The following is a 27,611-nucleotide window of genomic DNA, read 5'->3' as shown; positions in this document are numbered from 1 at the left end:
GTTTGAGGTGACCAAATACTTATTTTCCACCCTAATTTACGAATAAATTCTTTACAAATCCTACCATGTGGATTCATGGATTTTTTTTTCACATTCTGTCTCTCACAGTTGAAGTGTACCTCTGGTGCAAATTACTGACCTCTGTCATAATTTTAAGTGGGGGAACTTGCACAATCGGTGGCTGACTACATACTTTTTTGCCCACTGTACATTTCAAATTAAAAATGCAGCCTACTTAGCCTCTAAACCACAACATACCAATAACATACCAATAAGATATCACTACAGCACAGAGAGGCAAAGACTGAAAGACTGAAAGTAAATACATTGAACAGCTGTCACTGAAAAAAACAGCATCAAAAGTGGGAGTGATTATATGAAATATAATTAAAGTGTAGTGTTCAACACCATGTAACAGCATGTAACATGAAACAACAAACTGTTGCTAGGGTTACCAACCACTGGATACAAATAAAGAGTTTTGTTCCCAAATTGCAAAGATATGACATCATGGATAGTGTCACATCATAATCATATGACTGATTATCTGTTCATCCCTTATAAATGTATTATCCTTATGTTCTGCTCTGAGGATTTCACCGTGTCTTTAAATACTTATTTCTGCCTGTTTCTTCTTATTTCACTTTCACGTTGTCATTTTGTATCTCTTTAGTATTTTATTCTTCCCCTGTGCTAATCCTCTGCTCTTCCCCAGCTTACAGGTATCCACTGTGGTTCATCCTGTGCCTGCTGAATGATGGAACAGAGCTCTATGCAAGCGTCCTGTAGGTCCTCGTTCACCAGGACACTGTCAAAAAACTGCTTGTACTTTGCTTCAATCGGCTTTGATGTCTCTTCAAGCTCTGCAAAGTCTTCCTCCTAAAACGACATTATTATTATTGTCAGTTTTAAATAACATTCATGCTTTTGCTTTTCTTTTTCATAAGCAGCTGCTCTCTCTCTCTCTCTCACTCACTCACACTCACACACACATATAATTTTTTTTTTTATGCTCTTACTGAGAAAACTCTGTTGATGGCATAATTGGTGATGATTCGAGCATCTCTGCGAGTTTCCCTGAGTCTGTCTGGGCTGGGTGGTTTGATGAAAATTACATAGGGTTTAAATTTCTTTGTTCGCAACAGCTGGATGCTCTGGAAATAAAATACTATATTAACACCAAAGCTTTTTCAATCATATGCAAACAAAAAGCTTCACAGAAAACTTAGAGACTGTTCAGAATACATGAAATAAGTGAATCTGTGTTACATGAGACTCACGTGGGGCTCGGCGTCAATGATACACATCCGCCCTCGTTTTAGCACCTCATCAATGGCATCAGTGCTAATTCCATACAGCTGACCTTTACTCTCCCCATATTCCAAAAATCTGAACACATGTACACACACACATTCATACATCCACACGTGCAAAAACAGCATACAATTATAGTTAAATAAATAATAAACTTATATAATTCCCTAAAATTTGAACAAAAAGCCCCAAAAATCATGACAATCAACACCAAGAACATTAGCAAAATTTATAGTAAAGGAATAAAATCTTGCCTGTGGTTGCAGACCATGTACTCAAACAGTTCTTTGGTAACAAAGTGGTACTCTCTACCGTTCTGCTCCCCTGCTCTGATTGAGCGAGTGGTGTCTAGAAGAACAGACCAATCAGAACGTTTATATTAATAATTAGTCACAGTGAAAACAGCAGTATAAATATTAGGGGTGCAACGATACTCGTATCGATATTGAACCGTTCGATACAGTGCTTTCAGTTCGGTACGCATATGTATCGAACAATACAAAATTATTTAATTTATTTTATCAACTTTTCTTCTGACGATGCTGTCTGTGTTGAGAGCTCAGTGGATCTGCGTTAGACTACTCCGCCTAGGTTGCACTGTTGAGCGCAGATCCACTGAGCGCTGCACAAGCTAGCAAGACAGAAGTTAAGCTCGTTGCAACATGGCAAATTTAACCTCCCCCACCCTCATTCATATCTGGCGTTTGGAACTATTTTGGTCTTCATGTGACGTATGACCCTGAAGGTAAGCGCGTCATGGACAAAAGTAAAACAGTATGTCGGATGTGCCACGCAATGCTCAATTACATGGGTGGGAACCACTGCGTTAGTGCAGTTTGCTTGTTAACGTGTTGACGCCGTCCAGCCCCACGCACGGGGCGATCCGCGGTAGCTCGTTAACGGAGATTTGGCGTGTTGTGACGTTAACGTCATTTCAGATTAACGCTGACAGCACTAGTGGGAACACAATGAATATGACTGCACATTTACTCCGACATCATCCTAGTGCAAAGACAAGTGGAAGCAGACAAAAACAACAAGCACGCATGCTACAAACTTTACCCGAGTCATTTAGACAGAAGTTAGCACATGATTCTCCTTATGGGGACCTGATATGTTTAATATGCTGCTGAGAATATAGCCCAGAAGAAGCGTATAGTATAGCTTTTATTTTGGAAAGAGCCATTCCTCTGTAATAAACTCTCTTTTCCAAAGATGAGTGATTTCTCGATCAGATAGATTTATTATTTTATCCCTTTGTTGTTCCAGTAACATTAAATTTAAAAACTGTACATTTGAGTTAAAATATATATTTATAATTTTAATAAATGACAAATTAAAAAAGCATGAACATTTTTTTGTATCGAAAAAATATCGAACCGTGAATTTTGTGTATCGTTGCACCCCTAATAATTATGTAAAGCAGGTAAAATCACTTTCATGACTTTACTACCTCCTCCGCTATTGAGCTAAATATTTTTTTTTCAAGAGTGTCAAAGCCAGTAAGTCATGCTTCTTATCTGGAAGTCACAGGACACTTCTCATAAGTAATTATACCAAACTGGGCTCAACTGCAAACCAACAGGTGACTTCAAATCTCACAACCATCCTCACACACAGTCCATGATAATATTCCAGATGTTTAAAAACAAACAAAACAAAAACATATATTTCTTTTTTTTTAAATGTAGAGCCCTCTTTTTATTGTCATTTAAAATGAGAAGAACAGGTTCATTTGATTTCATTAGGAAAACCTCACACGTGTTAAGTAAAAGGCACATACGAGGCACTGGTCCCTGGAATGTCGAAGGATTCAGTTTGATGAGTCTCTTCCTAAGTTCATTTACTCCAACTCCTGAAGCACCTGTGCAGAAGAACAAATAATGAACTGGTAGGAATCTCCTTCAGACTTCCAAAGATATACATACAGAGACGGACAAGAATGCTGGAGAATAAACTTTTTCAAACAAGGAGAAAACAGCAGGTGCTGTTACAGTAGAAGTGAAACGATTTCAAACATTCTCCTGATACAAGGATGAGACCAGTGTGTTGAACAGTACATAAAGTAAAGCATTATTTATTGTATGTATTATAATTAGATAAGTACTTAATTCAAAGGACTACTGTAGTTATGCCAGCAATTCAGTATTCAAGAAACCAGTGAAAAATCTAAGCATACAGAGAGGCTTCTAATACAGAGGGTCTCAAGATCAATTGATAATCTCAGATTTTGTTAATCTTTATTCTGTTCAGCAATTTTGTGCTGCAGTTGTCTTTTGACATGAGGTGGGAGGTCTATTTGAAACACTTTACCGACATTCCATAATTTCAGGGTCAGCTGGGAGGCAGTGATTGATTTCTCATGGAAGCATTCATGTGTTATTAATGCAGTTATTCATCTCACCAACGAGGATGATGAGGCGGTGGTTCTCCTGAGGAGGGCGCTGGTACAAAACCACTTCCTCATAGGGGGTGGACAAAGCATTGGTGTTGGGGGAGCAGGTGGTGCACGACTGTCGTCGCTTCCTGTAGGAAGTCCTCTTCCAGACACGGAAACTTCGACGGAAACCAGCTGGTGAGGTTAAAGAGCACTTTTAGTTTCACTTAATAAACTTGACACACTTCTCACACACACTTCTCCTTATAAGGTGAACGTTACCAAAGTTTAGAGACAGCAGTAAAATGATTTATTATTGATAATATATATTTTCTATAGATATGATTTCATTAGATTGTAGGAATTTATTATTAAATAATAACTTGTCTTATTAAATCCATCCTTCAGTATAGATTTTATTATCAGTGCTACCCACTTAATGACTACTTAAATACTACCTAATTATCTGAATAGCATATATGTCTTACCCAGGTAGATTCCATCAGTAACATCAGATTCAGCTTCATCTGAAGGAAAGAAACATTCAAACTCCTAGATTTATCACCAGGCAGTACATTTCTTCTTTTTATTAAGTACAGAAACAAGTAAGCATTTATTTTTATATGTATTTACTACATTTTATTTTTTGTTTGTAAGCCTGACCTTAATTTTCATGGTCATATTAAAAATGCACCTAAATTACCGCCATTTAAAATTTTCATTAAAATAATTTTATCGAATTATGACTCGGAATAAACAAGTACATATACAAAAAGAGTCTACGCTGTGGGACTGTTTTGATCATGCGGACTGGGAAATGTTTCACGTGGCTGCTAATGATATTGATGAGTACACAGATTCAGTCTGCGGATTCATCAGAAAATGCGTGGAAGATGTCGTCCCATCCAGAACAGTTAAATCCTTCCCAAATCAAAAACCCTGGAGATGTTCGTGCGAACACTATGTCTGAGGAGGATGTGCAGAAGTGCTTCAGGAGGGTGAACGCACGCAAAGCTACTGGTCCGGACGGGATTCCTGGCCGCGTCCTCAATAAGTTCCAGTAGTACAAGTTCAACAAGGTCCGCGTCAGGTGTTGAGGAACCAGGGCACCCTGACGAGAAGTGGGCTACTGGAACAAGAAGGCATCGGTGGGCAAGAGACAAAAACAAGGCGTTGTTGGAATGCTACTACGCAAGTAACCCTGGCGGAAGGGGTTAGATGAATAGGATGAGGGACCTATGGATTCTTCGATACCCAACATCCACAATGACGGCGAAACAACTAGTAGCTCAGTGTTCCAACATTCGAAAGAAGGGACTGCTCTCACAGCTAGAGATTGATGAGGTACAACATAAATGCTACGGCAAGGGGGAACCAGGACGCCAGGTCAGGGGGCCACTCGAGATTGGGTACCATGCCCCAAGTGCGATAGGAGAAGGATCGTTGAGTGCGAGATGAACTGACCTGAAAGATAGGATCATGGCCAAGCTTGAAACCTGGACCCCCCATAGCCGGTTACCAAGATTACGTGAAGTACCCTCAGAAGGTCTGCTAGATGATGTTAATGCAGCACTACGGACGATACCTACAGCCATGATTACCGACACTAACAAGCTGATCTACAATACGGCAGCAGTGATCAGCGAGATGCTTGGCTACAAGTTGAACAGCCACAAGGGGCAGTACCCTCCATGGAGAAGGAGGCTAGAGGCTAAGATCAAAGTAGCACGGAGGGAGGTTAGCCAACTATCGGAGATGCAGAAAGGCGCAATGAGGAAGGTGCCTAAGAAGTACAGGAAACTGTCCATACCGGAGGCCTTGGAAACTGCCAAGCAAAGACTCACAGCCTTGGCCAGCCACTTGAGGAGGTACACCAGAGAGATAGAAGGCAGGAGAATAAACCAGCTGTTCTCCACTAGAGATGGCACGATACCACTTTTTTATGTCCGATACCGATATCATAAATTTTGATATCTGCCGATACCGATATGAATCTGATATAGTGTTTTTTAATCAATAAAACTGTTTTTTTAATATCTTGCTGCATTTTGTATAAGTTCATACTCAAGTTTAAATAAACAACAACACTAAAGCTATTCTGTTATACCTGTATGTAAAAAATACAACAAAATATTTCATAGTTCAGCAATACTGATCAATCTAATAAACTTAAACCTACTCCATCCTCCCTATTCTGGTATTTTAAAGAGTACTTAGCAGAAATATTAAGCAACCTAACTAATAGGGTTCCAACTCCCAGCAAAAAAAATAGGGAACCACCCCCCACCCTCCATCTCATGATGCTTAATCGACGTAATCAACTTTAATTTGATGCAGGTTAGAAAAAAAATGCACAGAAATCAATTCTTTTTCAAGAATAATTAACTAGATTCAACATCTTTCTTCTACAGAATTGCAGACTGCACAAATGGTATCTTCCCAAAGGAAAAGGTAGTATAGCTTATTAGGGTATATTAGACTTAATAGTTACTATATACAGTAATGGACTTCTATATATTTTACACAAGATTACAACTTTGGGTGTAAGATTCAGATAATTATTCATTAAAAGGCAGTCGCTCCATATATCAGTTGTTAAGCTTAACACTGGAATGCTTTACAAACATTCAGAGACGAACTTACACACTTGCTTTACTTCTCTCTGGGATCACTTCATCGGAGATGAAATTCTGGTTTTGTAGCGAGGCTACAAATACACATAGCCGCTCTATCACGTGAACACACTGCTCCGACATGCTACGGTTATGAGTCGAGTTACGCCGTGTTGCAAGTTTTGTGAGGTGCTTTTCTGATATTTAATGGATCGGATTACATTTTTTATTTCTCTCCGATATCCGATCCAGTAATTTAGGTCAGTATCGGACTGATACCGATACTATCGGATCGGTCCATCTCTCTTCTCCACAGAACCAGCAAAGGTGTACTCTCAGTGGCAAGGGAACAATAAGAGAACAGCACCACCAAGTCTGGAGACGGAGCAATACTGGAAGAGCATATAGAAGAAGGACGCAACCCATAACGGCAATGCTCAGTGGCTAGTGGATCTGAAGGCAGACCACAGCGACCTCCCAGAACAGGTTCCAGTAACCATCACAGTGGCAGATATCCAAGAAAGGGTCTCCAGTATTAAGAGTTGGACAGCACCAGGCCCTGACATGGTTCACGCCTACTGGCTGAAGAAGCTGACTGCACTCCACAAGCGCCTGGCAGCACAAATGAACCAGCTGCTAGTTGACGAGAGACACCCGGAATGGCTAACTGAAGGCTGGACAGTCCTGATCCTCAAGGACCCCCAGAAGGCACCGGTCCCCTCCAACTACCGACCAATAACCTGCCTCAGCACCATGTGGAAGCTCCTGTCAGGCATCATAGTGGCTAAGATGAACAGGCACATGGGTCAACACATAAGCGGGGCACAGAAAGGGATGGACAAGAATACCAGAGGCACAAAACAACAGCTACTGGCAGACCAAGCAGTCAGCTGAGACTGCAGGACCAGACTGACCAACCTGTCCTGCCTGGATTGATTACAAGAAGGCCTATGACTCAATGCCCCACACCTGGATCCTGGAATGCCTAGAACTATATAAGATTAACCGGACCCTGAGAGCCTTCATCAGGAACTCAATGGGGATGTGGCGGACAACACTGGAGGCCAACCTCAAGCCCATAGCACAAGTCACCATCAAGTGCGGGATCTACCAAAGAGATGCTCTGTCCCCACTGTTGTTCTGCATAGGCCTGAACCCCCTCAGAGAGATAAATGACAAGACTGGCTATGGATACCGACTACGGAATGGAGCAGTTGTCAGCCACCTCCTGTACATGGATGACATCAAGCTGTATGCCAAGAGTGAACGAGACATTGATTCACTGATCCACACCACCAGGATATACAGCAATGACATCGGAATGTCGTTCGGCTGGAGAAGTGTAGTCGGATGGTAACAAAGAGAGGGAAGGTAGTCAGAATGGAGGGGATCAAACTACCAGAAGGCAACATTGCCGACATAGAGGACAGTTACAAGTACCTGGGGATCCCACAGGTGAATGGGAACCATGAAGAGGCCGCTAGGAAAGCTGCAACCACCAAGTACATGCAGAGGGTCAGGCAAGTCCTGAGGAATCAGCTGAATGGTAATAACAAGATCCGGGCTATCAACACCTACGCCCTGCCCGTGATCAGGTACCCTGCTGGCATAATAAGTTGGCCAAAGGTGGAGATAGAAGCCACTAACATCAAGACAAGAAAGCTCCTTACCATGCATGGAGGGTTTCACCCCAAGTCCAGCACCCTGAGGCTGTACGCTAAGCGGAAGGAAGGGGGCCGGGGACTGGTGAGTGTCAGCACCACAGTCCAGGATGAGACAAGGAACATCCACGAATACATCACGAAGATGGCCCCAACTGACCGAGTGCTCAATGAATACCTCAGGCAGCAGAAACCCAAGAAAGTGGAGGAAGGCGAGGAACCATCATGGAATGACAGGCCCTGCACGGTATGTACCACCGGCAGGTAGAGAAGGTGGCTGATATCCAGAAATCCTACCAGTGGCTGGACAAAGCTGGACTGAAAGACAGCACAGAGGCACTAATCATGGCAGCACAGGAACAAGCACTAAGCGCAAGATCCATTGAGGCTGGGGTCTATCACACCAGGCAAGACCCCAGGTGCGGGCTGTGTAAAGATGCTCCAGAGACAATCCAGCACATAACAGCAGGGTGTAAGATGCTAGCAGGCAAGGCATACATGGAACGCCATAACCAAGTGGCCGGCATAGTGTACAGGAACATCTGTGCCGAGTATAACCTGGAAGTCCCGAGGTCAAAATGGGAGATGCCCCCAAGGGTGATGGAGAATGACCAAGCTAAGATCCTGTGGGACTTCCAGATACAGACATAGTGGTGGTAGACAAACATGAGAAGACGGCCATAGTGATCGATGTAGCGGTTCCGAATGACAGCAACATCAGGAAGAAGGAACACGAGAAGCTCGAGAAATACCAAGGGCTCAGAGAAGAGCTCAAGAAGATGTGGAGGGTGAAGGTGACGGTGGTCCCCGTGGTAATCGGAGCACTAGGTGCGGTGACTCCCAAGCTAGGCGAGTGGCTCCAGCAGATCCCGGGAACAACATCGGAGATCTCTGTCCAGAAGAGCGCAGTCCTGGGAACAGCTAAGATACTGCGCAGGACCCTCAAGCTCCCAGGCCTCTGGTAGAGGACCCGAGCTTGAAGGATTGACTGCCCACAGGGGCGAGTGGGGATTTTTTTTTTTATATTATACATATATTTTTTTGTTTGTTTGTTTTAAATAATTTATCTTTTCAACTTCATGTGTAAAGAATTTGTTGTTTGGTTGTCTGTCACTCTAAAGTATTGATGAGAAACTCAATAGACATAAATATGAGAAAAACCCCCACTAAGAAATAGAAAGGAACAGCAATGAGTGTCATGCAATCAAAAGGTTGCACTTTTTACACATTCATCACTGGACAGACTTACCTACCAAAATTTATTTCCTCCAGATCTGAAAAAAAAAAAAAATAGTGACATTCAATGGGTTGTTGAATAATGCATAGCTTTCGTATATAAAAACTAAATATTTAAAATATATATGAATATGTATTTATTATGTTCACCTGTTATTGCATGTTTCTCATCAGAATTTGCAGGATTTTCCTCTGGAACAAAATAACAGAAAAGTTAGTTAAAGCTTATTTTCACATACATGTAGCTGGGTTTAAATACACCAACAAAGACAACATACTGTATGGCTGAAAGGCACAAAAAGCTATGTTTGGTTGAAAGTGTTAATGTGACAGACTGTAACACAACATAACACACTTCAGTTACTGTGAAAGGAGCAGCCTGGCATGATCTTAGCTCTTGTTTCTACCTTTGAGATCTCTCAGAAGATGAAATAAGCAGCTGCAGAAGCAGCTTAATTAACACTGTAGTTCAATTGGTGATTCATGTGTGCGAATGGTTGTATTTCTCTCTTTGGTAGATTGGTGACCTGTGGATAGATTTCTCATAGAATTCTCATCCTATGAAAGCTGTGATTGACTCTGGATAAGTATGCATGCATGGATAGCTGGTTTTGACTACAAGATATTCCCTAACATGACGAACAAGTGATGTTTGGGAGATATTGTATACCAGTAGTATAGATTATTGTTTCTGTTAATAGTCTCAGAGACCTCAATTATTATAGTTTTATTCAATGATTTAAAAAAAAGTCTTCTGTGGTTTCTTGTTTTTGTTATTGGTGGTTTGTTATTAGCCTAAGCGACACCTCTCTGTGTTAGGAATTGACTGACAGGTTAGTGCAGATAACAGTAATTAGTGCTGAATAATAATAATAAAAAAAGGTGTCATCAAAACAAGCTAACAAACAAGCACACTCAGAAAAATAAAATGAACTAAACTACGACATTAAATGACTATTATGGATGATGTTTCACATGTCACACCCACCGTTAGCAGTCAGGGTCACTAAGGGCAGCAGGGTTAACAGAAAAAATAAACAGCCGTTAAAAGCATTGCTCATTTTATGTCACAGCAGGTAGAGATTTACACACAGGTGAGAAAAAAAAACTTTTATGCACACACCGACTTAAAATAACAAATTATTTTTGTAGTGACTGACTTATCTTTCAAATATTTTAAAGACTAAAAAATACATTAAAAGTGCTTCATGTAATCACACTGGTTTGTAAAACTTTAGGCATTACTGAGAAATATCCAAGTTACAAACAACTCTGCAATAAATGTACATATAATATATAAACCATTAAATAAGCACATGTTTAATAATAACAACCATGATTCCTCACGTGGTCTGATGCAGGTATGAACCTGTAAAGGCTGACACCACCATTGTTCCCTCTGTTTACTGTAGAAAGAGAAATAAATTGTTAAATGCAACCAATGTATTAGAGTCTTAAGCTAAAATCATGGAGCCAAACTGCAAAGATATATTCTTTCTGACATTATTATAAGCTAACTTTACCTAACAGTGTTAAGGCTTTGCCATCAGTTAAATGTGCAGAATAAAAGTGATGTAGCCCTTTAAAGTTACTTAGAATTATGTTATAAATGTTTTCTTACTCTCATAATGTCAGATCTATAAACTAACCGCTTCCTCTGGCTGCGGCCTGTAAGTTCGTCACATCTTCACAGTATGTGAGTGCGTCTCACCTCTTCAGCATGCTGGCCGAGGGAATCAGACCAGCGCAGGATGTAGCACATGGCAGTTTCCTGGCTTGCCACCACTGTCCATCTGACTGGTCAACCACCTGAAGAAGGTCTCCTCTGCTGAATGCCATTCCTGCATCTGGACATGGGATGGAAAAATCCTGCAGAGGGCAGTAGTCTACCATTGCCCTCATACATACCTGGAAGACAGACAGATAAACTTTGTTTTATTGCAGATTAAAAAATAAATTAATCAAAAAGTGAAACATTCACAGATGTACTGAGGGAAATCATGTTTTTAAACCTGGAACACCAGCCTGGAAAATAACAATCAGTGAATCATGTCAGTAATTGTACAGGGATTTTCCTGCTCATAAGTAAGTTTAATGTCAACAAAATGTGCTTTTAATAAAGTGATACTGGAGGTAAAGTGATAAAGTGTGTGTTTCTTACTGGTGTCTGGCTGAGGATGGCCTGAGATGGATTTGGAATGATTTTAAACAGGATAGTGCCTTGGGAATTGGCCTGACAGGGAAAGTCATACACAAGAAGTATACATGGTGAGAATTATTTTTAATAATCAAATGTACACGCTTTCACCAAGCATGTTGTCATACTATCATTTATACATATTATTAATACTATAAAGCTTGTGTTTAACATTTTCGTTTTCTTTTTTTTTCGTTTTCTTTTTTTTTTTTTTTTTACTTTAAATGGCTTTTGAATGAGGTGGTAAAAACTGCCTTTAATATTTCTAAAATGTATACAATAGCATTGATAATAGTATTTTCTTTTAAATAATGTTTTTCTTATTTTTAGCAGATGCTGATAGCATACCAGTATATGGATGACCTGTTCTGGTTCCAGGCCCACCACTGGGTTTCCATTTACCTCCACTAATAGGTCTCCAGGATGTAGAAGTCCTGATACAGGCAAAAACCCATATTTATTAAGACATATTATTGCTAGGCGTGATGTTTTCATCTCTCACACACAGACATAAGCAAAAATGCACATGCAACACACACACACACACACACACACACACACACACACACACACACACACACACACACACACACACACACACACACACACATTTTCATATCTTAGTGAGGACATCTCATTGACATACTGCTTTCTTTAACCCTCAGCCTAAACCTGACCATAACCTAATTGTAACCCTGACACTAAAACCACATTCACCTTCAAACTCGGACGGACATTTTGTTATAAGCGACTGTATAAGTATAGTGGCATGTCAATTTTCTGTCCTCACAAAGCTGTCTAAACATGTAACACACACACACACACACACACACACACACACACACACACACACACACACACACACTTAAAATACTTGTATACCACTGCGGTCAGCCAATCCTCCATGAATCACCCGGGCAATAGAGATATCTCCCGTCGCCTCATCCTTTCTTATAGTTGCACCCTAACAGATAGAGAGTTGTTCAAAATTTAACAACAAAGTAAAAAGCAAGCAAAAATAGTGACAAGAGATCTTAAGGCAAAGGCAATATGTTTTCTAAGATTAGCAAATGGAAAATTTTGACTAAATTAATTTTTAAAAGTACACGATTTTAAAAGTAAATAATAAATACTTTGTTTAAACACATTTTCTCTTCATGAGATCCTCATTAAAAAATCAGCAAATTAAGTAAAAGCTCTTCTTGTACGCCAGTTATTATTATTATTTTTTTTATAAGGCCTTCCATTTTTGTGCCATTTTGTGAGGAATATCAATATACACACTAACATAATACACCCAGCAGCTGAACATACATTCAACTCAAAGCCACACAGTTTAGTGCTGGTGGTAGATCAAAGTTAAATAGATAACTAAAGGGTTTTTTTCTTTATATTTTAATGCTTGGGCATTTGATATTAACTCATTTTGCATTACATCAAAATATCATGGGGACTCTAAAGGTAAACACTATCAACACAATACCATGTCCACTACAGGCCATTGCTAGAAGCAAACTGGTAGCAAGGGATCATGAAAATTAAGGATAACTTTAGTAGTCCTGCAAATTTGCTACCATAGTTTTGGGAAATGAAAATGCTAAATTATTTAAAAAAATGCCAATTACATAAGCTCCAACCAGGCGCTAAAACAGTGCTCATGAAAATTAATTTTGATGTTTCTATATGTGGAATAATGTAAAACTTCTTAGGTGTTTCCACAGGGTTTTATTGCTGTATTTGATGTGCAATAGATACCACGTAAATATACAAACAATAAGTCAAGATGAATGCAGTTCGACATGTACAAAATAATCCATAACAAATATTATTAAAAATAAATTTAACCCTAAACACTTTCCTCCTTTTTTGCTCAATGTATATATTCAGACCATCATAGTCAAGAACCCAAAATAATAAATCAGAGCTGATGAAAAAAATGAAAGCTGTCATACTTTTTAAGAATAGTTGGACTAGATGACGAAAATAAGACAGAAAGAAATTGCTTTGTACCTTTATATTGTTTGCTTTTGTTCCTTTGAGTGATTGTTTGAAAAATCGAAAAAGTCTTCAAATTAAAAAAAAAAAGTCCATATGTTGTTGTAGCTGATATTTCTTTTTAGACTAAAACATTAGGTATTTTTGTCACTGTCACAGCTTTTCCAGTACAAATGCTGGAAAGAGATGAAAAGCTTTGTTTTTAGTCTAGTTACTCTTTCTTCTTCTTCTTCTTTGTTTTTAAGCAGCCTGTACTCTTACAGTCTTGTTGGTCCTCCAGAGGAGCTCTTGAAATGGTTCCAGTGTTGAACCTCACTTGTCCATTATTACCACCCCTACCTGCCCTCTGAGGAGCTGCCACCATCCTTTTGGATCCACCATTAATTTGTGTTGGACTCCTAGATGTTGTAAAGTCATCTGCACAAGAACTTGTGGATGAAGAAGAGGAGAAAGTAGTGGAAGAAGATGGTGAGAGTGGGCCTGGGTATGGTATTGGAGATTTGCGGACAAGTTTTGGAGATAATGAGGAGACCCTTGGAGGAGGTGAGGGTGGATATTGTTGTGTCTTTGTCTGTGAAGGAGATGACTCGAGGTGTTTTTTGGTTACGATTAGCCCCTGAAGCTTGTCCACCACCTCGGCAAGCAGGTTAAGTGCCTGGGCGTTCTCTTCCACGCTGTCTGTGATCATCTCTGATGCTGCCACCATCCTCTCACCAAGTTGGCGTACATCCTGACTATTGTGTTCAATACTGCTGGCCACCATCTGAACAGTGGACCTAAGCTCTTCCACACTGCACTGTTTCTTGAGTTCAGCAGGCTGATTATGGTGTCTTGATTGCTGCTGCTGCGCATTTTGTTTACGTTTTGATATGTTCTGGCATTCATTGTGACGAGGAGCTGTAGCGTAGTGGAACATTAATGGATGATTTAAAGACTCTTCCTGATGTGTGTTATGAGGTCTGGTTTGAGTGGTTTGACAACCATCTCTTCTGGAGATAGTGCTGACCCCTTGTTCCTGAGTACTCCTTCTAGCTGCAGGACTAGAAGGAGCAGTGCGAGATCTAAGAGGGTTCATGCCACGACAAGAGGAGGTCCTTCCAGGTGTGGGGATATTTTTTGACTGTCCTCCTGTAGAATTTTTTTTGTACAACACAGGAGAGTTGGGAAGGCTAAAACTGTAAGCTGGGATTGGAGGAGGTGGGTATGCGTAGTCATCACTGCTCTCTCTGGTTGAAGCACCATCTTTCCCATTGGGTTTGAGTTCCTCTGAAAATGAACCACCAAATAAATTTGCAGTTCAAGAGAACAGAAAGACATTAGCAAACTATGTCTGAAAAGAAATGTAATGGCAGGAAAGCCCAAAAGACTTATAGACTGCCAGATGATGGCAGGTTCATGAAGAAATGAACACTTAGTTGCACTGAGGAATGACACCAAGATAGATGAAGTGGTTGTTGCCTTTCATTGCCATTGCTAGACATATGAAAATATTTGCCCAGAAAGTACCAAATACTAGAATGATTAGATACAAGAAAGAATGAATCCTCGATTATGATTAGTGAAGGTACTGATGGATGGCCTGCGTTTCTATGATATGTTGCCATTGTTTTTTATATTTGATGGCTTAAATACAGACAAAGAATGATCAAATGAAAATGGTCAGATGATTGGTGATTGTATGGACTGTCATCATCTGTTCTTCCTCCTCTTACCAGTGCAGGTAGCAGGGTTCAAAACAGAGGGAGCTGACTGATTGAGTCCTTTGTTCCCAAGTTTTACAGTTGGTGAACACAAATAGCAACTTCCTGTGGATTCATAGCGAGGGAGAAAGGGGTGGGACCTGCCGTCTTTATGAACAAGGGGAAGCTTTGCTTCACTTTCGGGCACTCTGAGCTCCTCCCCTGACTGAGCTCTTCTTGCAGGGATGAGGCGTTCCAATGTAAAGCGGTGCAGGCTGCTCCAGCGGCTGTGAATTTCTCCTACACTCCTTCTACACTCTTCTCCACTCTTAATGAATGAAAGATGAGAAACTTTGAGTTTTTAGGGTTTATTAGAACATTTTAAAGTTAACATAATGTAATTTATATTTAAGCAATTTAAGACTTAACTACTTTATGACTAATCTGAGGGCACCTTGCAAGGCTACCTTCAGATTTGTCATCGAATCAATGAAGTCAACAAGCCATCTTGTTGACTTCATAGATTCTGTTTAACAAAAGTGATCATTTCTGCATCCCTATCTTACAGGAATATATTACTAATTTGTTTGGTTTGTTTGAAAATGTAATCACTCTCTGGATTGTGCTTATAAGCAATGTTTTTTGTCATTTTTCTTTCAGAGAGTTTTGGACGACATAGATATTGAGACTAATAACGCCATGTAAATAGAAAGCTAAGCTACCTTAGCTTATCTAAAACAAAAAACAAGGACAAAAAATGACAAAAACACATTTATGTATATTTATAGGTTTCTATAGCTGACACGAACGAAACTGTATTTCTGAGCAAAAGTTTACATTTATGAGGAAAATGCTTATGTCTTACCAGAGGCTGGTTGTTCTTTACAAGACACACAATCCTCATTGCCTCCTCATCCTCTGGTATTTCATCAGGCAGAGGGGGTAAGACAGGCTCATAGTCTGACTGTGCAACACTGTCATGAGATGACAAGAGAGCCTGATATACAGAGAGATAGATAATCAGTAATGGGTAACCAGAAACTTCAAATATAAGTTATAAGTTAACCTCTGGGTGGTCTTGGGTGTGACATTTTTCATTGTTCGTATACACGCCATTTGCACTGTGTTGAACGGAATATAGCCAACTTTTCCAAAAAAAAGTCTGGTTACATATATTTCAAAATTCCAGTCTGACTCCCTTAAATTAGCTTCAGTGGCTGAGCTACAGATAAACTTACACTATTGGTCCTAGTGGTCGATTTGTGCCCCATTGAAACCCATTATAAACGCTATTTCCCATTCCACGGTCATTACAACCAAATAATGGGCCATCTTCCGAATGTTGGTGGTACTCGGGAGTCCGGGCCTTGGAATTGTATCTTTTGGGAAATATTTGATTTCTTTGTTTTTTGGGGCTAAAAAAACAGTGCGGCCATGTGACGAAACCGGGATATAAAGGGTTAAAATCCGCGAAATGTAATTAAAACTTGATATGAATATTTCAAGGAGAAGTAGGTCTAAAAGATTGGCTAATTTAAAGTGGAAAAAAATATTAATATATAGATATTTTATGGCACTTTTCATGGCGTGGTCGATTTGTGGCTCTAAGCCCAATAGTGTATGCATTTTTCTAGGACCCCCCAGAGGTTAAGAAAGGCATGCCATGATGAACATGGATTCTAAAATGAATCTATAAAACGAATCTATATATATATATATATTAGGGGTGCAACGATATTCGTATCGATATTGAACCGTTCGATACAGTGCTTTCGGTTCGGTACGCATATGTATCGAACAATACAACATTTGTAATTTATTTTATCAATTTTCCTTCTGATGATGCTGTCTGTGTTGAGCGCTCAGTGAATCTGTGTTCGACTACTCCGCCTAGGCTGCACTGTCGAGCGCAGATCCACTGAGCGCTCAACACAGACAGCATAGTCAGAAGGAAGAGAGCAGGGCAAGCTAGCGAGACAGAAGTTAAGCTCTACTTGCAACAGGCAAATTGAACCTCATTCAGATCTGGCGTTTGGAATTATTTTGGTTTTCATGTGACGTATGACCCTGAAGGTAAGCGAGTCATGGACTAAAGTAAAACAGTATGTTGGATGTGCCATGCAATGCTCAATTACATTGGTGTGAACTAGTGTGTTAGCGCAGTTAGCTCGTTAACGTGTTTGCCGTCTAGCCCCATGCACGGAGCGATCGGCGGTAGCTCGTTAACGGAGATTTGCCGTGTTGTGGCGTTAAGGTCATTTCAACGAGATTAACCTGAAAGCACTAGTGGGAACACAACGAATATGACTGCACATTTACGCCGACATCATCCTAGTGCAAAGACAAAAACAACAAGCATGCTACTAACTTTAGCCGAGTCATTTAGACAGCTGTTAGCACGTGATTCTCCTTATGCTGCTGAGAATATAGCCCAGAAGAAGCGGATAGTATAGCTTTTATTTTGGAAAGAGCCATTTCTCTGTAATAAACTCTCTTTTCCAAAGATGAGTGATTCCTCAATCAGATACAGGGCTTGCAATATCGCTAGCCCGACGTCCCGGAGCTAGCGATTTTTTCAGTCGGGCTACCAAAATCTATCTCTTCCCTGCCCGTCAGGCTATTGTAGGAAAAATATATGTCAATGCTTTTGCATTCTTTCAGAAATGTAGCTGGGTAATTATGTCATTGGCATCGGTGAGTCACTGTCAATATGTGACATATTGAAGTTGCGTTTGAATTTGCGCTTGTTTTTTTGCTTTCACTTTGCAATCGTGCGAACTGTGTATAGAGAGCGACAGTACTGATTGGTGAGTGATGATAATTTGTGCACCAATTCCTCTGACATCGTCTTATTAATCGTTAGCTTACTATGCAAACATGACAAGTGAAATCTCCCGCAGCTTAAACATGTGAGAGGTTGATCGCGCAGAGAATCGCTGAGCTTACGTGAGTGAGCGTGTAAAAGCATTTCAGTTCTGCTGAGCCAAATAAGACAGGTCAGGGTGAAGAAGTGACAGCCAAAGAAAAGCTTACCACAAAACGGAGAAGTTATGACAAATCAGACTATAAGGCAAAAAGAAAGTGCAGCTTTATGGTTTCATGGACAAAAGAATTTCTGTGGCTGCAATATGATGAGCTAAATAACCAGGGCTGCACATAAGTGGTCCGCAGGTGCGCATTCGCTGTCAAAATAAAAAACACGCACAAGGGTTAGGGTTAAATTTAAAAACTGTACTTTTGAGTTAAAATATATATTTATAATTTTAATAAATGACAAATTAAAAAGGCATGAACATTTTTTTGTATCGAAAAAATATCGAACCGTGACACCAAAGTATCGAACCGAACCGAACCGTGAATTTTGTGTATCGTTGCACCCCTAATACAGTGGGGCAAAAAAGTATTTAGTCAGCCACCGATTGTGCAAGTTCCCCCACCTAAAATGATGACAGAGGTCAGTAATTTGCACCAGAGGTACACTTCAACTGTGAGAGACAGAATGTGAAAAAAAAATCCATGAATCCACATGGTAGGATTTGTAAAGAATTTATTCGTAAATTAGGGTGGAAAATAAGTATTTGGTCAATAACAAAAATACAACTCAATACTTTGTAACATAACCTTTGTTGGCAATAACAGAGGTCAAACGTTTACTATAGGTCTTTACCAGGTTTGCACACACAGTAGCTGGTATTTTGGCCCATTCCTCCATGCAGATCTTCTCGAGAGCAGTGATGTTTTGGGGCTGTCGCCGAGCAACACGGACTTTCAACTCCCGCCACAGATTTTCTATGGGGTTGAGGTCTGGAGACTGGCTAGGCCACTCCAGGACTTTCAAATGCTTCTTACGGAGCCACTCCTTTGTTGCCCGGGCGGTGTGTTTTGGATCATTGTCATGTTGGAAAACCCAGCCTCGTTTCATCTTCAAAGTTCTCACTGATGGAAGGAGGTTTTGGCTCAAAATCTCACGATACATGGCCCCATTCATTCTGTCCTTAACACGGATCAGTCGTCCTGTCCCCTTGGCAGAAAAACAGCCCCATAGCATGATGTTTCCACCCCCATGCTTCACAGTAGGTATGGTGTTCTTGGGATGCAACTCAGTATTCTTCTTCCTCCAAACACGACGAGTTGAGTTTATACCACAAAGTTCTACTTTGGTTTCATCTGACCACATGACATTCTCCCAATCCTCTGCTGTATCATCCATGTGCTCTCTGGCAAACTTCAGACGGGCCTGGACATGCACTGGCTTCAGCAGCGGAACACGTCTGGCACTGCGGGATTTGATTCCCTGCCGTTGTAGTGTGTTACTGATGGTGACCTTTGTTACTTTGGTCCCAGCTCTCTGCAGGTCATTCACCAGGTCCCCCCGTGTGGTTCTGGGATCTTTGCTCACCGTTCTCATGATCATTTTGACCCCACGGGATGAGATCTTGCGTGGAGCCCCAGATCGAGGGAGATTATCAGTGGTCTTGTATGTCTTCCATTTTCTGATGATTGCTCCCACAGTTGATTTTTTCACACCAAGCTGCTTGCCTATTGTAGATTCACTCTTCCCAGTCTGGTGCAGGTCTACAATACTTTTCCTGGTGTCCTTCGAAAGCTCTTTGGTCTTGGCCATGGCGGAGTTTGGAGTCTGACTGTTTGAGGCTGTGGACAGGTGTCTTTTATACAGATGATGAGTTCAAACAGGTGCCATTCATACAGGTAACGAGTGGGGGACAGAAAAGCTTCTTACAGAAGACGTTACAGGTCTGTGAGAGCCAGAGATTTTCCTTGTTTGAGGTGACCAAATACTTATTTTCCACCCTGATTTACGAATAAATTCTTTACAAATCCTACCATGTGGATTCATGGATTTTTTTTTCACATTCTGTCTCTCACAGTTGAAGTGTACCTCTGGTGCAAATTACTGACCTCTGTCATCATTTTAAATGGGGGAACTTGCACAATCGGTGGCTGACTAAATACTTTTTTGCCCCACTGTATATATATATATATCTATATATCTATATATCTATATATATATATATATATATATATATTAGAGATGGCACGATACCACTTTTTTATGTCCGATACCGATACCGATATCATAAATTTGGATATCTGCCGATACCGATATGAATCCGATATAGTGTTTTTTAATCAACAAAACTGTTTTTTAAATATCTTGCTGCATTTTGTATAAGTTCATACTCAAGTTTAAAACAACAACTACACTAAAGCTATTCTGTTATACCTGTATGCAAAAAAAAATATTTCATAGTTCAGCAATACTGATCAATTTAATAAACTTAAACCTACACCATCCTCCCTATTCTGGTATTTTAAAGAGTACTTAGCATAAATATTAAGCAACCTAACTAATAGGGTTCCAACTCCCAGCAACAACAAAAATAAATAAATAAAAAATAGGGAACCACCCCTCACGCTCCACCTCATGATGCTTAATCGCCGTAATCAACCTTAATTTGATGCAGTGTGAAAAAAAATGCACAGAAATCAATTATTTTTCAAGAAATATTAAATAGATTCAACATCTTTCTTCAACAGAATTGCAGACTGCACAGATGGTACCTTCCCAAAGGAAAAAGTACTATAGCTTACTAGGGTATATATATTAGACTTAATAGTCACTATATACAGTAATTGACTTCTATTCATTTTACATCAAATTAAAACTTTGGGTGTCAGATAATTATTTATTAAAAGCTAGACATTTTAAATGAGAATAAGAAAGAAAAGTATGTCTTTGTGCCCCCTTTTCCCTGTTAATGCCCTATCGGCCCCCCTGGCTAAACTTTGCTAGATCCGCCCCTGCACAGTTACCAGCGTCAGCTACGTAGAAAAAGATCCTCGAGTAGAAAGTAATATTAAATAAATTCTAACAACAGCTGATCAAGCTTAAACGTGCTGCTGTTGTTCAGCCGCTGGTTTCCTCTTTCTGGTGCAAAGTGGGCCAAAAGCAAACTAGAGTCACGGACTCGCGACAGAAAAGCCGATCAGCTGATCGTTAAGCAGTTTCATGATTGAAGTAGCAGCAAGAAGAGGCAGTCGTTTGTTAAGCTTAACGCAGGAATGCTTTACAAACATTCAGAGATGGACTTACACACTTGCTTTACTTCTCTCAGGATAACTTTGTCGGAGATGAAATGCCGGGTTGCTAGCGAAGCTCCAAATGCTATCCAGACCACCAACAGGTCCTGCATGCCACAGCCGCTCTATCACGTGATGCATACTGCTCCGACGTGCTAACGTTCTGAGGTGAGTTACGGCGTGTTGCAAGTTTTGTGAGGTGCTTTCGTGATATTTAATGGATCGGATTACATTTTTTATTTTTCTCCGATATCCGATCCAGTAATTTAGGTCAGTATCGGACCGATACCGATACGTAATATCGGATCGGTCCATCTCTAATATATATATATTAGGGGTGCAACAATACTCGTATCGATATTGAACCGTTCAATACAGTGCTTTCGGTTCGGTACGCATATGTATCAAACAATACAAAATTTTTAATTTATTTTATCAACTTTTCTTCTGACGATGCTGTCTGTGTTGAGCGCTCAGTGGATCTGCACTCAGCAGTGCAGCCTAGGCGGAGTAGTCGAACGCAGATTCACTGAGCCCAGGGCAAGCTCGCGAGACACAAGTTAAGCTCTCATTGCAACATAGCAAATTTAACCTCCCCCACCCTCATTCAGATCTGGCGTTTGGAACTATTTTGGTTTTCATGTGACGTATGACCCTGAAGGTAAGCGCGTCATGGACAAAAGTAAAATAGTATGTCGGATGTGCCACGCAATGCTCAATTACATTGGTGGGAACTACTGCGTTAGCGCAGTTAGCTCGTTAATGTGTTGGTTGTCCAGCCCCACGCACGGGGCGATCCGCGGTAGCTCGTTAACGGAGATTTGGTGTGTTGTGGCGTTAAGGTCATTTCAACGAGATTAACGCTGACAGCACTAGTAGGAACACAATGAATATGACTGCACATTTACACCGACATCATCCTAGTGCAAAGACAAGTGGAAGCAGACAAAAACAACAAGCACGCATGCTACAAACTTTACCCGAGTCATTTAGACAGAAGTTAGCATATGATTCTCCTTATGGGGACCTGATATGTTTAATATGCTGCTGAAAGTATACCCCAGAAGAAGTGTATAGAATCGCTTTTATTTTGGAAAGAGCCATTTCTCTGTAATAAACTCTCTTTTCCAAAGATGAGTGATTTCTCGATCAGATAGATTTATTTTTTTTATTACTTTGTTGTTTCAGCAACATTAAATTTAAAAACTGTACTTTTGAGTTAAAATATATATTTTTAATTTTAATAAATGACAAATTAAAAAAGCATGAACATTTTTTTTTGTATCAAGAAATATCGAACCGTGACACCAAAGTATCGAACCAAACCATGAATTTTGTGTATCATTGCACCCCTATATATATATATATATATATATATATATATATATATATATGTATATATATATATATGTGTGTGTGTGTATGTACCTGGATATGAGGTGAGCTCAGGAGGCTGCACAACTCTCTAGCTGGAGCTGAAGGCTTTTGAGCTGTCAGTATTGCAGTTATGACCTAATGAAAAATTAAGAAGATTCCTGAATCAGATGTTAAATTACATTATACTGGAAAGACAGAATACCAGACATATGTAAAAGGAAAGCAAGAGACCTAAAAACACTGATTTCTATGGAAATATTTCCAGAAGAAACTTTAGATCCAGACATAATTTTAATGACTTTAACCACCTACGACCCGAACTCTTCCAGAGCATGCATTTTAATTTCTCTTTGATATTTGGGCATATTGGGACCCGATGAATGTAAAAACAAAGGATTACCAGTTTTTTGTTTTACCCTATTTTTGTTTCTAAGAAAAATGAGAGCCACATATGAGGATATCCATTTAAAATTTCGTAAGAACAGTAGCAGCATAATGTCCTCATAAGTGGATATCAGGCCCTTGTAGAGCAAAATTGAGTATTTTGGTCTAAATAACCCAAAGTGTGATGTCCTAATATGTGGACGCCAGGTCCTAGGAGGTTAAAATGACTTATCACAGTCATCTGGTCACTTGATCCACATCCTCTAAAAACTTTTTCAAAAAGGAAAGGTTTAAATCTAAATGTAAATGTAGAGAGGGTGTCTCCTGTTGTGCTTTGTATTATTTACAGAAAGCAGACATGTTCTGGTTGGTTTCTGTATTGATTACATTATCAGGCTTACTTAGTTTTAATTTTGTTACCTTTTGCAAGATGCAGAATTAAAATTCCAATTGAATCAGCTGTGATAAGGTGATATTTTACAGAACACTAATGACTGATATTTAGGGATCTAAATATTTCGTCTATGGCTGCTTGTTTGTTGTGTTGTATATATACACACCTCATGTGAGAGTCCTGCAGCATAAGGCAAAACGGGGCTTGGTGTCAGTCTCTGGAACTTTAACAGGCACTCATAAATCTGGAGACAAAGCACCAAATGATAACTTTTAGTTTGCAGACAGATGGTAGGTGTGTGTCTTTTACTCAGGACCTTTGAATCATGTACCTTCAGCAGGGCACAAAGCCACGGTGCACTCAGTAGTTCATGCAAAAGCTGAGCACCATTAATGTTCCTGCTAACAGCTTGGTCAACATCCTTCACCACACTGGATAGTACCACACTGACACCTGAACAAATGATGACATAGGGAATTAGGGAAGACACAGGGAATTCTTGGTAAATGGACTGGTAGTTATGCACCACCTTTCTACACAGCTGAGCGCTCAAAGCACTTGCAACTAATTCATCAAATTACACACACAATCATATGGCACTTATGCCTATGTAGCAGTTCAGGAAGTGCAAACTGGACTCCAACCAGCTGCTGACCTTCTACCACTTCATTGAGAGCCTGCTGACATATATCACAGTATGGTACGGCAGCTGCACTAAGGCGGATAGAGTGAGGCTTTAGAGTGTAGTCAAGGCAGCACAGAAGATAAATAATCGTACAAATAAAATATTTGCTTAAACAAACTGGAGATACTGCTATCCAATACAGATGCTGAAGTGATCCATACATAGCTAATTCAAGTTGGTTAGCTTGGGGAACAAATTTGCATTGTCTGAAATGTTGACATTAAAATGTGGTTCGAGTGCTTAGAGTAAAACCTCATTTCCATATTACTTTATTTCACATTGGTACAATAATAGCAGTGGAGAAAGTTTTTTAGTAATTGAAAAATAAAAGTGCTCTCATATTGTCCAAATTTGGTTTGATTACTGTATTGTTCCAGTGTTTGCTTAACTGTCTCTTTATCTTTCACTTGGTATTGTCAGAAATAGTTAGAATTGGGGCATTAAAACTGGGGTACGCATGATTAATTACACTGTGACTGACAGATTCCAATGAATGTCTTTAATATAATTGCCTTTAATATCACAGCAGATGTTTGAGGTTTCACATTTCTCCTGAGCAGAAGGTGAAAAGCCGACAGAACCAGACAGGATTAACATTATAGAGAAGCCCTGACCCTTCTTTTATAATAAGTCTTTTCAAGTAAGCACCTACTCATGACTGAGACAGGTGAATTCAAGTCTACTGAATTTGTCTGTATACGTGTATGTGCTTCTCACCATCCTCCATTGCTTTTTTCATGGTAATTGTTCAGAAGAGAATGAAAGGGTTATTCCACTGAAAAGATATGGAGAAAGAAATAAAAAACAGATTTATGTAACAACATCATGTTTTACATATTAAAAATAAAACAAATCTAGATAATTTAACAATCTTTAGTTAGTACCCATGTCATTATTAAACATAATTCAATTCATGTTGTGTGTGACTATCATCTTGTTTTATTACAACAGACAAAGAAAGATGACACATTTACATTTTCATTCCAAAAGCATTTCACCTTAGGCAGAATATCAGGTTGATCTTCATGTTTTCAAGGCATGAAAACACTCAAAATTACTACTTGGTATGGATATAATCTTCAGAGTTTGGAAGTTATGGCTGATAACCATGATTTTCATTCAAAATTGATCAACAACAGATCTTGATGCCCTGGACAATTTGACTGCAGCTGGATAAAATGAGTAGTTTTTAAGTTAATTGTACTTCAAAGTTAAGAGTCTGTAACTTTTGAGAGATCATAGCAAAGTCTTACTATTATGATTAAATGTTATGGCTGTAGAAAATAGGTGTATCTTTATACCATGTTGTAATACACATTCTACCTCAAATGGTGTCCAAATAACTAACTTAAGTGATTGTTTTTATTTTTTATTTTTATTGTGTAGTTTTGGTCGTTATTAGGGGTTACTTTGAATAAATACATAAAATGAATATTTTACAAATAAAATGTTAATGTTAAAATTTATTTTTAAAAAAAGAACAACAAATGATCAAAATTGCAGAGCAATGTTTAAAAATTATGTTCCTTTGAACAGCAGAGAGGGAAACAATGAATGAAGTGAATGTTTTAAATGCAGCTTATCCTACTTTAGAACTTCCTGTTACAGCAGCAGGTTACTAAATGTGGACTAATTTCAGGTTACGGCTATTCTTCAGCTGCTTATCTCGGCTCAACTTCCGTTTCCACTTACACTGTCCGGGAAGAGCTTCCATTAGTCACGAAACCTTGGGTTCTGTGAAACTCGTTACACAGTTTCATGGAACTTCTTTTAGACTATTTCTGTTGGTGTCGCTTATCAATCATGTAAGATAAATATTATCATTTAAAAAATAAATTGAATCCAGACCTATATACACCAGGGAGAACTTTGTTGCTATGCTATTGTATATAAAATATGCAATATTTTATTGTGTCTACATTATCGCCAGGAGGGTCCCATAGTGGATGGCAGCATTTATTAGTATTTCTTTGTGATTATTCTGTATGTGCGTAAATCCTTCATCCCTCATCCCTCAAGTTCTTGGTATTTCAAATGCTGTGCTACTAAGCAAACACAAAAAGGCATATAAAAAGTACAGTGAGCAAATAGGCACTCAGCTTATTTGCTCATCAGCTGTAAGTAAAGCCCCATAGAGCAAGCAGGAAGGCTGTATATGCTTAGTCCGATTTTTTTTTAATCAATTGCACTACAAGAGTCAGAAGTGTCAAAAAAGGTAAACTCACATTCCCTTCCTGTGGTCCAATTGTTCAGTGTGGGATTTCTCAGTTGAAAGGAACCAGTAGGGCGAGTGTGTCAGAAGCAGTCAACGCCAACAACATGAATGTGAGTTTACTACCAAACCTGAACTGACACTAATCCTCTCTGACCCGACTTAATCCACCAACCACCAATCTCCCTCTCTCACTCCCTTGCGCTGTCTCCTGCTCCCCCTTCTCTCTTCCCTGTTTGCTGACTTTTGCAATATTTTAAAAAAACATTTCGTTATCAGCTTGAAGTTTTTATCGCTAACCCTGTCAGTGTTCCCATGTCCACTTTTATTCTAGTTCCTGCTTTCTCGTTGTATTCTTCAGCCATCCTCATCAACTCACTCTCTCATTCACTTTAAGTAAGTCATCAAATCACAAAGCTTCTTAACTCTTCACTGCTTTTAGCCCCCCCCCCCCCCCCCCCCCCCCCCCACACACACACAGTATAATCACACATGTTTGTATAGCTGTCTTTGTGAGAACCCTTTGTGGCATAATGCATTACCCTGCCCTTTATCTTAATCTTCCCTTAATTCCAAATCAAAGCCTAAGACAGAGCCCAAAGCCTCAAATAGCCGTGACAAGCGGCAGGTTTGTCACGATGTGAAGATCAACAAAATGATCCTTTATCTTTAATGTCCTCATAAGCGGAACATTGGTCTTGATTCTCACAATAACTGTTGGCACATACAAACAGCAGGTCAGCAAGCCAACCAGAATCAGAGTGGCAGCAAAGAATAACAGTACTTCTGGTGCATTAAATCCCACTGCAACATCTGGGTGAGGCCAGCCTGTGTCTGCTTTGTGTATGTGTGTGTTGGGGGTTATTGCAGGGTAATGGTCACTGGGTCACCTCCTCCAGGATTATTCTGCTTTCTGAAGGATCAGTGGTAGACAAAAACACAAAGAAAGAGAGAGAGGACATATAACAAAAACAGATGCAAGAAAACATGGAAAAGTAGTACCATGTTTTTCCAGCAATTCTTTCTCAATATCTGACCAGCTACAGTTCTTTGCAAAATTCACATAACAATATGTGATCAAGTGATAAATTAAGTGATAAATTAGGAATATAGATTTCGTGTCATGACTAGGATAAAGGGAGATTATTAGGGCCATATAAGGGCCTCTGTGATTTTGACTCAGTGGGTGTGGTCTTGCTGTCTTTCCAGTCTTAGACGCTGCCCTTCTTTACAGCTGATTCTATTTAGCAATTAGGCCGGAGTGCTTAAGTCCAAGGAGAAAAGCATTCCCGTACCAGAGGAACTTTTTGCTTTGCATGCTGTTAGGTGGATGTGTGACTGTTTATGCTTACTCTGTGAAAAGTTTGATCATTTAACCTTCTCAAC

General features: G+C 39.7%; 1 protein-coding gene across 2 annotated transcripts; it reads right to left on the bottom strand.

Annotated features, from left to right (window-relative positions):
• Positions 1-144: 144 nt before the first annotated feature.
• Positions 145-27,611, bottom strand: LOC309691003 (MAGUK p55 subfamily member 4-like). 2 transcript variants are annotated; one of them, XM_082508528.1, is made up of 21 exons: positions 26,239-27,611; positions 24,731-24,788; positions 23,660-23,781; positions 23,495-23,572; positions 22,602-22,685; positions 15,937-16,068; positions 12,280-12,361; positions 11,746-11,831; positions 11,362-11,433; positions 10,912-11,108; positions 10,548-10,606; positions 10,189-10,206; positions 9,351-9,392; positions 9,218-9,238; positions 4,180-4,218; positions 3,719-3,886; positions 3,098-3,178; positions 1,569-1,662; positions 1,281-1,389; positions 1,020-1,154; positions 145-879 (listed from the first exon to the last, which is right to left on the bottom strand). In XM_082508528.1, the coding sequence occupies exons 2-21, from the start codon at positions 24,750-24,752 to the stop codon at positions 694-696; spliced, it is 1,827 nt and encodes a 608-aa protein (XP_082364654.1). In that variant the 5' UTR covers positions 24,753-24,788; positions 26,239-27,611; the 3' UTR covers positions 145-693. The 2 variants fall into 2 exon arrangements, 1 of the variants encoding a protein (XP_082364654.1); XR_014271847.1 differs by lacking the exons at positions 145-879; positions 1,020-1,154; positions 1,281-1,389; ... (9 more) ...; positions 11,362-11,433; positions 11,746-11,831 and adding exons at positions 13,408-14,658; positions 15,105-15,399 and having other exon boundaries at positions 12,283-12,361.

The sequence above is a fragment of the Aulonocara stuartgranti genome (assembly GCF_965226115.1).
Source record: "Aulonocara stuartgranti genome assembly, chromosome: 16".
Classification (NCBI taxonomy): Eukaryota; Metazoa; Chordata; class Actinopteri; order Cichliformes; family Cichlidae; genus Aulonocara; species Aulonocara stuartgranti.
Note: the sequence above shows the minus strand (reverse complement) of the source record. Positions and strands in the feature narration are given on the sequence as shown.